This window comes from Planococcus citri, chromosome 1, assembly GCF_950023065.1.
Source record: "Planococcus citri chromosome 1, ihPlaCitr1.1, whole genome shotgun sequence".
NCBI classification, from domain to species: Eukaryota; Metazoa; Arthropoda; class Insecta; order Hemiptera; family Pseudococcidae; genus Planococcus; species Planococcus citri.
Genome location: NC_088677.1, coordinates 61,921,292 through 61,934,295, shown reverse-complemented (window position 1 = coordinate 61,934,295; position 13,004 = coordinate 61,921,292). Strand labels below are relative to the sequence as shown.

The window sequence follows — 13,004 nt, the reverse complement described above, 5'->3', positions numbered from 1 at the left end:
TTTATTTTCATAATAGATAATTCACTCTGTAGATACATATACATTTTATCATCATTTTGGTGTTTTGGAATGGTGATGATTTTGCACATTGGATTCGGTACACATTATGTAGGTTTCATCGTGGGTTTGGTTTTTGTACTCTAGAAAGGATATGGTTGTATTTTCATCCTGGTTGTGGATTCATTTTGTACCTATTTCATTTCCATTTTTTTAATAAGAATATTCCAGATAAAAATTCAAATGAGTGAAATAGAAGAATTACCTACTATGAATAATCTATTGAAAAGAAGCACACATTAGTACAATCTTACGGAGACATAAATAGGAAAAAATACCTCGAGAATTAAAATACAATAACGATCATCATCTCAAACAAAACCTCACATTTGTGATGACCACCTTATTTCAATATTATTTTCTTCATTTGTGGTTCTACTCACGAACAATGACACAGAATTCACTTCTTACATTTAATATAAAAATAAACAATAAAGTCCTACTTAACTAATCTAGAAATCACTGGAAACATTTAAAATATATAGGTACCTCGAGCAGTTAGAATTTCATGTCAGACATGTATGAAATCCGTCATCTGAAATTTGCAAAGTCCAATTCGAACTATCATCACTATCGTCAAACGATTGCACATCTGTTTGAATAACATTTCAATTAGTAAAAGACCTTCGTAAGTATCTCGCAATAAACAAAATTTATTCATGGTAATTTTACACCAGATACTCATACGTGGATTGTGGTTTCTTACCTGAAGAAAGTTCGAACTGCTCTTCGTCATCTTGAGGCTCATCCTGTTTCTCAGCCTGAGTCGAATTCGAAACATTTTCTTGGAATGATTTGATAACAATAACCGAGTCTATGAGAATGAAAAATTCAATTAACCCAATCATTGATCATTTTTGTTCCATTCAATTTACAAACGAGTAGATTAAGTGGGTAGGTAGAGGTACATACCTGGTTTGGATGCCAATGCCATCCGTCTCGTTTTTTCTTTATCTTCTTCTCGAAGTCTGTGTACAAATGTTCGGATTTTGCTTTCATTTTTAGAATTTTGTTCCTCTTTCAGTTCAGTCAAAGCGTCTATTATTTTAGGTCGTTGAATTCGAAGTGACCGATCGAGTAATTCGTCCTTAAAGATGTTGCGAATTATTTTTCGTCTGTCTTCATTCCAGTACCAACATTTACCTGAGGATGAAATTTTAATTAGAATTTTACAAAAGGGAGTAATTGTTTTCAACAAATGAATCCAAATATTATCATTAAATATCCAGCAAAATAAGCTTACGAACAAGTAAAAGCTACATACCGGTGCATTGGTTTTCCTCTCCTGAAGTGCCTGTAAAATAAATTAGTTTCTGTTCAAATTCATCATGAACCTGCTTGAATTCTCATCAAAACTGAAAATAACTACTTATGTTCCATACCTTCGATACTTCGAAAATATTCTCTTCTGAGTCTGTGTACGAATGTTCGAATTCTTGATTCGTTTCTCGGTTGTTCCTCCTCTTTAAATTTGGCAATAACCTTCTTAATTTTATTTTTGGTGATTGGTAGAGTCCGATCGAGTATTTCATTTTTGAAAATCTGGTAAATTATTTTTCGTTTTCGTTTTATCCAATAGGATGCACCTGTAATCAAATACGAATAAGTCAATATGGGTAGTGATTTTTTTTTTATTTTTAATTTAAGATAAACAAATTTTCATTTTTGTTTCAATTTTTATTTATCTGAAATGTTGAAATGATTATCGAATTGCATCAAACAGTAAATTTAGTCATATGAAAGTTGGGAAGAAATTTAATCACTGCTAGAAGTAGGAAGATAGATGGAAGGTTTAGGTTTAGGTACCTAAGTAAGTACCTAATGAGGCAATTTTCGTCTGTTGATGTTTCGAATATTTAGGAAGAATAGGTCCTTCAATAGTTCAACGGTACATTTCCACTCCTTGTATCGTTTTTGGGACGAAGTGACTGAGCTAACGAGAGCAAGAAGGGCCTGATGCAAAAGAGGAGACGAATCCCCGATAAATTTTAACTCTTCCCTCTCCGTTTCTAAAACAGTACAAATTAGATTGAACATAATTGCTGAAGGGTTCCTAAAGAGACATAGGTACTAATGCGAAACGACGCATTTTTAGATTCATAATATTTAATAACAGAATTCAGTTATTCAAACAATGTATGTATGTACAATGTACATAGTTACCTGGAGAAGGATTCGTAATGCAATCATAGACACTCGTATCCGTGGAACGTTTCATCATCGTGTATTTCTAAAAACCTCCAAGTTGTATGCCGAGTTGAGTTCGAGAAGCTTTTCCAAAACTACAGTTAGTGCCGAAAATATTCGGTTTGAATTTAGCGTCATTGTTTTTCGTTGCCTGCTCGCGTAATTATAACGATCGGTCAAAAGTAATTAGTGATTCTGAAAGCTCAAATCTTCCTCTTTCAGAATCACTATTCACTTTTGCCCGTTTGTGCTTTTAACCGGGAGAAAAATGAATATTCGTAAAACAAGTCAAAAATAGGCGTTCCAAAAATATTCGGTTTCAATAAAAAAACAAAACAAATAATGATACGCTCCGGGAAAAAGTACAATACGTCGGTAAAGGTCAAGTCGGAGATATTCACACTACAAATACGGCACACATTACGCACATTTCAAGACAAACCGTGCTCAGAAATGTTGAAAATTACCGAATTTATTCAACTTTGATGTTGAAGTGTTGAAATAGTTCATTTCGACATGAAATGACACGTTTCCCGGGGTAATTTTTCGCGTAGAATTCGATGCTGCAGTCTAAGTTTTTGTAAAACCAACTTGAGTACGTTTATTCTCGAAAAATTGTATAAAAGCTCACCGAAATGAACATGATAAAATTTTCAGTCTTTTAGTTTTTCGCATATGCCGGACGTACTGTACGTACCAGCAAAAATCTGTTACGGTGATCTGAAAGAGAATTGAATTTTCTACAATTTCGTTCATGAAATTTTTTGCTAGGATGCTTTGTTTCAAAACTGTAGATCTTTGAAGTTGGAGTAACGAAAAGTTGGTCTCATACAAAGATCAACTTTAAGATCAATTTTTCGTTACTCCAACTTCAAAGATCTACAGTTATGAAAGGAAGCGTCCTAGCAAAAAATTTCATGAACGAAATTGTAGAAAATTCAATTCTCTTTCAGATCACCGTAACAGCTTTTTGCTGGTACGCACAGTTCGTCCGGCATATGCGAAAAACTAAAAGACTGAAAATTTTCTCATGTCAATTTCGGTGAGCTTTTAAAGTTGCTCCAACTTCAAAGATCTACAGTTTTGAAACAAAGCATCCTAGCAAAAAATTTCATGAACGAAATTGTAGAAAATTTAATTCTCTTTCAGATCACTGTAACAGATTTTTGGTAGGACGTGCAGTTCGTCCTGTATATGCGAAAAACTAAAAGACTGAAAATTTTCTCATGTTTATTTCGGTGAGATTTTAGACAATTTTTCAAAAATAAGCGTACTCAAGTTGGTTTTACAAAAATTTGGACTGCAGCATCGAATTCTACGCGAAAAATTACCCCGGATAACATGTCATTTCATGTCGAAATGAACTTTTTCAATACTTCAACTTCTAAGTTGAATAAATTCGGCAATTTTCAACATTTTTGGGCACGGTTTGTCTTGAAATGTTCGTAAAGATGCGCTGTATTTGTATTTTGAATATCTCCGACTTGACCTTTGCCGACGCATTGTACTTTTTCCCGGAGCGTATCATTATTTGTTTTGTTTTTTTATTGAAACCGAATATTTTTGGAACGCCTATTTTTGACTTGTTTTACGAATATTCATTTTTCTCCCGGTTAAAAGCACAAACGGGCAAAAGTGAATAGTGATTCTGAAAGAGGAAGATTTGAGCTTTCAGAATCACTAATTACTTTTGACCGATCGTTATAATTACGCGAGCAGGCAACGAAAAACAATGACGCTAAATTCAAACCGAATATTTTCGGCACTAACTGTAGGTTCTACCTTCTACTCTACCAAATTGCAGTAAAAATCTTACTGGAACGACATTAAACAATCAACACGAAATGCTTCAAAATACGAGAAATGAACGCGCATGAGAACCGAAATTTTTCATCAAGAATATTTTGTTTACAACTGATAAGCGAAGATTACCAAGAAGAAATGATTATGACGAGACCACGAGAGGTGGATTCAATAAACAAAGAACAATCTCGATCTCGACGACCGATTCAAGACCCGTTTTCGTTTTCTACTCCAATCGTCAATTCCATTCTTGTCCTTGTAAGCGAAACATTTCTGATTTCCCCTTATTCAGGAGGCTAGCTAGATAAGAGAGAACAAAACAGAGCGACTGGTTCGACAGCGATAAGAATTCCACTCGAGAATTATATTGTGAAGCGGTACGGAATAGGGGTACATCCGGTATCATGTTGTGACGTTGTGACATCAACGTTTCTGATAACTTGACACAAGAATATCGAACATTGAAGAATCTCTTCAATTTCTACCCAACCAGCTTTCTTCCTAATCAATATCACGAACCTTCAATTTTCAAGTTGTCAGAGATCGGATTAACTAATGGCCAAAAACGATTTAATCATACAAATGTAGAAAAACAATGGATAATTTAACAATAATCGTACAATAAAACCATCATGAAAAGTAAAAATAAGAAATAAATGCTTGGCAATAAAAAAAATAAATAACAAAAATTTTCGTTTGAAACGAAATTATTAAATTAGTAATATAAAATTATTCTACTTTTTAGTATACTTTATTCTACCAAATAATTTATACCTATATATAATTTATTTTAGTCGAAAACAGAATCAACAAACACATACAATAAAAAAAAAAAGGAAGAAAACGGAAACAGAAAACAAAAACATTAAAAAAATTCCAAGTAACATTTACCGTTTTCTCCGACGAATGCGTTTTTATCGCTTCACAAATCTTCGTTTTCTTCATTCAATTTCACTTCATCGGCAACTTGTGGTTTCTTTGGAGGTAATTTGATTACTCCCAGATCATCGAAAATATCTCCCTCTACAGAAACTAAGGAACGTGATTGTTCTGATGGAAGATCATTCGTGCCATTCAATTTTTCGGCGTTGAATTCATTGGAAGATGACTGGGGTAGCTCGTTGTGTTCAATATTCGATTTTAGAATGGATTCTAAATCGACATTTCCATTCATTACGCCTCCGACGAGACATTCAACGACTTTATCGTTGAATACTTCGGAATTATCGTTGAGCTGATTATTCGCCCAAGCAAAAACTTTTTCACTGGTGATACCGTCGAAGCCGTTGGATTTCAGAAAGTTGACCATAAAATCTACTTTATCGGATTCCACCGGCCAATTACTTTCGGCTAATTGTTTTGCGAAATGCTTCTTCATGACGGACATCATCTCGGGAGTCCATTGAGTTTTTACTGCGGGAAAGAAATGCGTCATCAGTGTGAAATTTTCGATGAGATTGCAGTACAATGAATCGAAGACTTACTCTTTTTCGGAATTACTGGTACTTCTTCGTCGTTTTTAGGAGACGATTTTCTTTTTCGATTAACGGAGACTTTTTCGTTATTTTCACAGTCCATGTGACTTTCATCCAACGATTGTTCCACTGTTATAATAGGAGTTTGATGAGTAGAGCATCGAGTTATTAATTAAATTACGACATTTTCGTAATGGATCAAGAGCTCACCAGAATCGAATCTTGTTTTTTCTCCATCCTTTTCCAACGAATCTTCAATAGTGTTCTCGAAATCCATGCAGTTCCCATTCAACGACTCTGTGCCTATTTAAATATTTTGATCAATTTTTACAATTCAGATTTCAGATGGTTTTCTTGATTTACATAGGTACAAGATTACCTGTTTTTTCATCATTTTCCAATGCTCCATTGTCGATATTTTCGCAATCTGTACCATTCGATTGTATACCTAGGTAAATTAATGAAATTTCAAATAGCATACCTACGAATTCATCGTTTCATTTTAACATAGTCAGCAATAAAATTGCTCACCAGAATCAAGTTTCGTTTCTTCTGCTTCATTTTTCGACGTATCACCGTTGGTGTTTTCAGAATCCATGATGACATTCAATGATTGTACAGCTACTGTAATTAAATAGGTAAAATAATCAGTAGGTACGTAAAAATGCGGTCTCAGGTCTCACTCATACGAATTGAAAACACCAACCAGATTCGGATTTCGTTTCTTCAGCACCAGTTTTCGATATATCACCGTTGGTATTTTCAGTTTCATTTGATGATGGTACAACTATTTGAAAAAATTGCAATAATTAGTACATGAGAATAAGTGCAGTTACCTATAAATGAGTCGAATCACTGACCAGTACTGCATTTCGTTTCTTCAGAACAATTTTCCGGAACGGTTTCGCTGATCATAGAATGAGACTCGTTTTCACTCGGCGATCGTACAGCTACATTGAATGAAAATTGAAATTAGCAGGAGAAACTAAAAACGAATTTTGCCTTATTACACGATGACAAATGACTAACCAGAGGGAAGCTTTGCTTCATTTTGATCAACTACCACCGTGTCGTGATTATTTTCAGAAACCATATCGTTATTATTCGACGACTGCGTACCTATACAAATGAAGTTTTCAATTAGTCTGTGTATTTTGACGCTTCCCTATTGAGTTATAATATGTACCTACCTGGATCAAATTTCATCTCTTCCTCGTGAATTTTCGGAGCTTGCTTGTCGTTTTCTAAATTTTCAGCGGCAGTTTCATCGGCCGATTGTTTATCTATTCGGATTACATTTAAATTAAATGGCACATTTTTTTGAATTCATCATACACGCACGAAATTAACCGATATAGGTACCAACTACCAACCTAGTTCGAGTTTCGTTTCTTCTTGATCATCTTCCGAAGCACCTTTGTTGACGTTTTCCGAGCTCAGTTGATTTTCAATCAATAATTCTGCAACTATAATAACATCACATGAAAATTCAAATAATGCAAATTTCAACATTCTCGGAAATATATTAGTGTACAAGTAACCAACCAGAACCAGAATTACATTTCGAGTCTTCTTCAGCGTTTTTCGATGAATCATCGTTTTCAATATCCATACTGGTACTTTCGTTCATTGAAGATTCAACTGTTCGAAAATAGGAAATACGTATTCATTTTAGTAAAAGTATCTACCTATTGCCGTTGTTTTCACAACCTAAGTAAGTTTAAACTGAGTCCTCAGTACTCACCAAAATCAAGTTTCGTTTCTCCTTGATCATTTTCCGATTTGCTTTCTTCAACGTTACTCTGATCTGAACAACTTTTATTGAATGACTGTTCAACTATTCAGAAGATAATTACATATTAATGCAAGTTTCACTGCTTCATCGAAGGGTATCACAAATAGTACTAACCATCCGCAGAGATCGATGCTTCGTACGTATTTTCCATCGTATCGTCGTCGTTGCTCTCGAACTTCAAGCTCTTTCTTTTCAAGGAATTCGCAGCTGTTTAAAATTCAAACAATTTTTAGTACAAATGCATAGCTTGATATTTTCAATACAGAGGTAATAATCACTAACGAGGATAACATTTCCTTTCTCCTTGACCACTTTCCAGCTCACTTTTAACATTGCCGGATTTCGAACGATTTTCAATGAATGATTCCAAAACTATTAAACGTAAATTCGATCAACACAGTGTTTGTTGTAAGTAAAATAGTGGAGCAAGTTACTAACTGAAATCTGATTTCGCTTTTTCGTCAACATTTTCCGACGAGCTTTTGTAATCCTCGTGCTCCAAGTTCTCTTCTTTTAACGAATGTACACCTATTTGAATAAATTTCCATCAGAGCAAATACCTCATAGATTACAATATACAAGTTCAAATTACTCACCAGAATCCAATTTCGTTTCGTCTGGGACACGATCTGCTTCATCTTCACCAACGTGTGCTGCATTCATGCTGCTATCGATCAATGATTCGAGATCTATTCAAGTACAAATTGAATCAGTACGAAATTCTACGTTTTCACGAAAAATACGAGTTAAATTGTTCTTGTTACAAACCAGAAACCACTTTAATTTCTTTCTGATCATTGACCGATGCATCTTGATCAACAGTACCAGAATCATTTCCACTTTCACTCGGCAATTCGGCTCCTTAAGTTGAATAAAAATTCCAATCAGTACAAATGTTATATGTTATTACAATCTCAACGTAAGTTCATTTCCCTCACCTTCAGGTGAATCGGTTGTACCTTCAGCGCCACTTTCCGTATCACCTGTAAAATTACACACGGATGAATATCCAAAAACATTTGCCTAGATACGAATGAATTAAATGAATTACTCGGCAAAGGTGTGACGGATTTCCCATTTTCTATTTTTCGTAATCGTTCCTTTCGAATACGAGTAACGAATGAGCGAACTCTATTTGAATTTTTTAGGTTATCTGCTTCTCCGAATTCATCTAACACTCGACGAACTTTTTCGGCAACGATTTGCAAATCTACATCGAGGATCTCTTTTTTGAAGATTTTGTACACAATTCGCCTTTTTTCCGGAACCCAGTAGAATTTTCCTATCAATCAAACGTCCGACGAATGATGAGTAAATTCAATCAAGAAAACGATTCGAATCGAAATACTAGATACGTACGAGTAGCTTTTGGTTTTTTGCTGCTGTTTGTCTTCGGCTTCGAAGACTTACCTGTGAAATTTCCAATACAATATAAACATCATGCAATTAGTATTTATTGGGGAATTAAACTAGAAAAATGTTTACTTGGTGCTGGAGATTCTGTTTCGTTATCGTGGGATTTATTTACATCTTTTCGAGCTCTGTACACAAATGATTTTATCCTCGCCTCCATGAAGATGTCTGGAACTTCTTCCAGTTGAGCTATGGCCTCTCTAACTTTGGTCGTGGTTAGAGATAAAGTATGGTCTAAGATTTCTGCCCGGAAAATCTTGTACACGATTTCACGTTTTTCTCTTACCCAGTATCGGTTACCTAAATTCAACATATTCGGTTCAGATTTTTCATCAAAAACGTGCAACGTGCGAACAATTCTGAAATAAACGCAGTATAAATGATGATGATTACCTGCTGGAGATTGGGTTTGTTGAATGAAAGTTTCGATTTCTTCTTGGCTTGGACTGCTTGGAGCCTCCATCACTCTGGATTTTTCGGGAATAACGATATGAGAAGCGTTCAAATCGGAACGTGGATTTGATAAAGTAGTTTTCAATTATGAATTACGTTTGGAACATAGAGATGACAATAGGTGCTTTACCACCAGAAACTTGCAAACAAATGATTCAAGTTCGAGATTATCGTTATGTACAAAGATGAATAGTGTTGTTTCAACTAGAAAAAGAGACAAACTCACGTAGTAAAATGCTCGTTACTTATCTATTTCAACGAACTCCAAATACTTCTTGCACCACCTAAATTAACACAACATTAGATATTAAATTATAAAAATTAAACGTGATTACTTTTCAACGCACAAAATTTCTTCCCAATTCCAAACCACGAACCAAAACCAACTTTCTTTCTTCGAAGATCGGCTGTCGGAGTTCGAACTTCGGAGAACGGAGTTCGGATATGTGCGCATGCGCCTCGCAATAAAAGCAAAACTTGACTTGTTGATTCCCTTCTTGTTCAACCCTAGTTCAACTTCAAGTCAAGCATTTTTTAATTAAAAAAATTGTAAAAATTGTAATCTCTTTGAAATGTCAAAAATTTGTAAATTCGAAGAACTTTTTTCCCAACAAAACAATCAACCTGTTGAAAGAAAGAATTTAAAAAAAATATAAAAATATTTTCAAAAAAAACTTGGAAAACTGAATTGTTTTAATGTTTTGTTATTTATTTTTTTACCTAAAAAAATTATTCAAAATTCAAGTAATTATTTTAAAAATGTGGTTACAAACACCTGGGCAGATTTTTTTTAGAAGGGAAGTGTAACTCAAAATTATTTCCATGTTCTAGTCAGATGTTTAGTACACTTCAAACTTCAAACTTTCATACCTACCTAGACCTACATTACTTTTGGAAAGCTTATCTCATCGTATTTAATTCTACCCCATTCATATTATCTCACCACATCCATCGATAAAGGAATGTTTTTGGATTCATTGTGACATGTGAGTGTAATCGATAATTAACTGCAGGATTATTCATAGTTTCATAAATCTACTTATTACATCTCGTAAACAGTCTCGCCCTTTAGCCATCTAAGTTCATGTGCAATCGTTTTAATTTTCAATGCTGTATTTTCAATAAAGTTTTTTCTACAATTAGGTTCCCTATTCAAGTACCTACATAGATTTAGGATTCCAATTCAGAACCTGTCGTATAAAAAATCGACTGTATTACGATTGAGAAAAATTTATCGTGATTTCGCATTATCTAGCTGTTTTAACAAACTTTTCTAGCCACTTGAACTACTTCGCTTTGATAATTTTGCTTTTCATTTTGATTTGCAGATCGCTATAATGAACCTAACGTCATTATGTCAGGTAATTTGTGTTGGCTTTGTATTAAATACAATTGGATTTGCATGTATTCCATTGATAATAATGCCAATACCCACACCATTTTGTAAATACTTCATAAATGCCAAGTTCTCTAATTACCATTACGGTTGTGGTAATCACTCAGCGATACAAGATGTGCCAGCAGCAAAAGCAAAATGCACAAAATGTTTATGAACTGCACTTCCACTGCCGTAGCATAGCAATGAATGCCACCAAGATTAATATTGTACCTATTTCTGTGTTAACGAAATTTTGTTATAAATGTCGTTCTGCTAATCTAAAAATGCGATGAATTTGATATCTTATTCAAGTTCACGAACAGAAAATTGTTTCCTGATTTTAAAGAAATTTATTGGCTTGACAATTTTCGAAAATCTTTTGCCCATCAAATTTGAATGAGACAATAAACTTGATGTTACACAGAGAAGATATATGAATTTGCAGAACATTACCTCATCAACAAATTATCATGACAAAATTAATTATTACATTTTTAGAACTATAGTTACTCGCATCCAATATTCATAGTCATTTTTTTCTAGAAAATGCTTCTTCTCAATTGTAGTTTGTGACCCCTTCAAATTCATGCTAGGCAAAACATCATGCAGTATTTATTTGCATTCAAAAGTGATGTGATGCGACATTAACACAATTTAGGTCGGGAATATTTTCTCAAAAATTTTTGTGTCCTAAAAATGAAAACCAAACTATACAAACTTTATCTATTTACATGCAGATCCAAAGCTTTATTATTTAAAGCTTTCTTTTTTTATTTTTCTCTCTTTTTTATTTTTATTTTTTTGAAGTAGAAACTTATTTGAAGGCTTAAAAATAATTTATTTTCAAATTACATATCTGTTTAAGTTACTGATTGACGAATACATAATTTAACTGTTTCCTTTTTATTTTCATTTGCAGCAAAAATAAACAGCAACGGAGCTGAAAGTCAATACAGAATATCCAGTCTATGTGTATTATTTGTTATTTTAATGAGATTATGGAGCTGTTAGTGCTTATGGTGAGTTCTCAAAACGAATAGGTATTTACGTGTTTTATTCGTATTTTTTTCATCATTTTTTTTTTTTCTAAAGAAAATATGTTTTGATTATTAATACTTACTTCTTTTTTTAATTACAGTGTTCCAAAGATTTATAAAAATAATGTGCGCTTTTTACCGCTTCCACGAGAAATGAAAACTTCCTCGATAATTACAAAAGTCCGAAAATATAATCGTTTGAGACGAAACATTGTTTTCTGGGAGCTTATAAGCTAAAGCGTTTATAACATTAATATTTTTTTTTCTCTTTTATATATCAAAAATTACATATATATTGTTTCACCAAAATGTAAATGCATTTTCAAATTTTATTTTAAGTTCCTATATATATGTAAAAAATGTATATTGATTTTTGATTTGTTATGATTGATTTGTGTACATTATTAAAAGTATAATTTTTACGATTGATAAAATTATGATTTTGATTTTCGACCAGTTTTCTATTTCGATGATATCATTCCGTAATTATAATTGTTATTTGTTTTCATTTTACATCCGCCCGTTTTTACCTTATTTATTTACCTATACTTAACACAGGAGTCACATAACTTACGTCAATCGAAAAATCAAATCTTATTTTATTTTATAATCATTATTTTTCAAATGCTAAGTCGAAGTCGCTATTTTCTTTCTTTGTTAATAAATTTAATTCATGCTTAAGTACGTTTTTTTTATTATTTTTTTTATTAACATTTTTGAACCAAATAACGATCGTTAATCAAATACGAGAAGTATTTATCATATAATTTTGTACTAGTTGTATAAGATATGATTTTAAAATTGTTTTAAGGTGCTTTTGTATGATCATCGTTGCATTATAGAAATAATTCTTTCAAATGCAATTTCTATAAACTACCAGTGAATGTGATAAAAAAAGAGAGTAAAATCCGGTGCAGTTTTTTTTTATTTCAAATTTCAATTGTAAATACTTACATGAGTACTTATTCACATACTTTGGGTCAAAAGCATCTTAATTATTAGCGTTACCTTTTTTCTATAATTATATGTATTTTAAAATAAAAAGCTATGTTATGAATTTAGCTAGATATCTAGTTTGTTATTTTATGTGTGTAAATGTACAATCGAACAATACATTTAAAATCTTTGTCAAGTATTATTATAAAAAATCAGCTTTGATATTTCATTTTATATATTTAAATGTACCTACACCTACAGGTATACCTATTATGATGCCATACCTATGTAGTTTTGAAAAAAAAAATCCCTGTCAAAATGGTAAATTTTTCTAGTTTACTTGTTTTCAGTGTGATGTTGATTATGTATAGGTACCTATTTTAATTATCTTCGTGTTTCATATGTGATCATAAAATCAAATATACGAAATGAAATACCAAATGGTTATAGTTTTATTTTTATGCATTTTT

At 32.8% G+C, this 13,004-nt stretch overlaps 3 protein-coding genes across 11 annotated transcripts in view; 1 reads left to right on the top strand and 2 right to left on the bottom strand.

Moving 5' to 3' along the window:
• Positions 1-12,975, top strand: part of LOC135833206 (protein amalgam-like) — a 172,958-nt gene extending 159,983 nt beyond the window's left edge. Inside the window, exons 10-12 of one of the 4 annotated variants that reach the window (XM_065346895.1) lie at positions 10,512-10,544; positions 11,481-11,580; positions 11,700-12,975. In XM_065346895.1, coding sequence (XP_065202967.1) covers positions 10,512-10,544; positions 11,481-11,572 — 125 coding nt within the window. In that variant the 3' untranslated portion in view covers positions 11,573-11,580; positions 11,700-12,975. Of the gene's footprint in view, positions 1-10,511; positions 10,545-11,480; positions 11,602-11,699 lie in introns of all 4 variants that reach the window. The other 3 variants (XM_065346896.1, XM_065346898.1, XM_065346897.1) reach the window with 3 other exon arrangements.
• LOC135833209 (uncharacterized) lies at positions 249-4,393 on the bottom strand. 2 transcript variants are annotated; one of them, XM_065346901.1, is made up of 7 exons: positions 4,015-4,393; positions 2,221-2,339; positions 1,440-1,643; positions 1,322-1,351; positions 970-1,200; positions 764-871; positions 249-649 (listed from the first exon to the last, which is right to left on the bottom strand). In XM_065346901.1, exons 2-7 carry the CDS (start codon positions 2,276-2,278, stop codon positions 564-566), a joined length of 717 nt encoding a protein of 238 aa, XP_065202973.1. In that variant the 5' UTR covers positions 2,279-2,339; positions 4,015-4,393; the 3' UTR covers positions 249-563. The 2 variants fall into 2 exon arrangements, with proteins under 2 accessions (XP_065202973.1, XP_065202972.1); XM_065346900.1 differs by lacking the exons at positions 2,221-2,339; positions 4,015-4,393 and having other exon boundaries at positions 970-1,351; positions 1,440-1,804.
• LOC135833199 (myb-like protein D) lies at positions 4,596-9,725 on the bottom strand. 5 transcript variants are annotated; one of them, XM_065346880.1, is made up of 23 exons: positions 9,410-9,725; positions 9,124-9,322; positions 8,803-9,030; positions 8,677-8,727; positions 8,369-8,599; positions 8,256-8,300; positions 8,086-8,178; positions 7,914-8,006; positions 7,756-7,845; positions 7,600-7,689; positions 7,432-7,524; positions 7,267-7,359; positions 7,068-7,163; positions 6,896-6,988; positions 6,713-6,805; positions 6,552-6,641; positions 6,383-6,472; positions 6,229-6,309; positions 6,054-6,143; positions 5,902-5,970; positions 5,733-5,825; positions 5,532-5,651; positions 4,596-5,460 (listed from the first exon to the last, which is right to left on the bottom strand). In XM_065346880.1, exons 2-23 carry the CDS (start codon positions 9,191-9,193, stop codon positions 4,970-4,972), a joined length of 2,583 nt encoding a protein of 860 aa, XP_065202952.1. In that variant the 5' UTR covers positions 9,194-9,322; positions 9,410-9,725; the 3' UTR covers positions 4,596-4,969. The 5 variants fall into 5 exon arrangements, with proteins under 5 accessions (XP_065202952.1, XP_065202953.1, XP_065202954.1 ...); XM_065346881.1 differs by having other exon boundaries at positions 6,054-6,146; positions 6,896-6,982; XM_065346882.1 differs by having other exon boundaries at positions 6,054-6,146; positions 7,083-7,163.
• Positions 12,976-13,004: the final 29 nt, after the last annotated feature.

Excerpts from the sequence above, each read along its gene's own strand:
- LOC135833199 (XM_065346878.1), bottom strand. The coding sequence starts at position 9,193 with ATGGAGGCTCCAAGCAGTCCAAGCCAAGAAGAAATCGAAACTTTCATT. Across the intron at positions 8,007-8,085 it reads AGAAATTAAAGTGGTTTCTG|ATCTCGAATCATTGATCGAT; the intron begins GTTTGTAACAAG and ends GTACTTGAATAG. Across the intron at positions 7,690-7,755 it reads AAAAGCGAAATCAGATTTCA|TTTTGGAATCATTCATTGAA; the intron begins GTTAGTAACTTG and ends TACGTTTAATAG.
- LOC135833209 (XM_065346900.1), bottom strand. The coding sequence starts at position 1,589 with ATGAAATACTCGATCGGACTCTACCAATCACCAAAAATAAAATTAAGA. Across the intron at positions 872-969 it reads GGCATTGGCATCCAAACCAG|ACTCGGTTATTGTTATCAAA; the intron begins GTATGTACCTCT and ends TCATTCTCATAG. Across the intron at positions 650-763 it reads GCAGTTCGAACTTTCTTCAG|ATGTGCAATCGTTTGACGAT; the intron begins GTAAGAAACCAC and ends TTATTCAAACAG.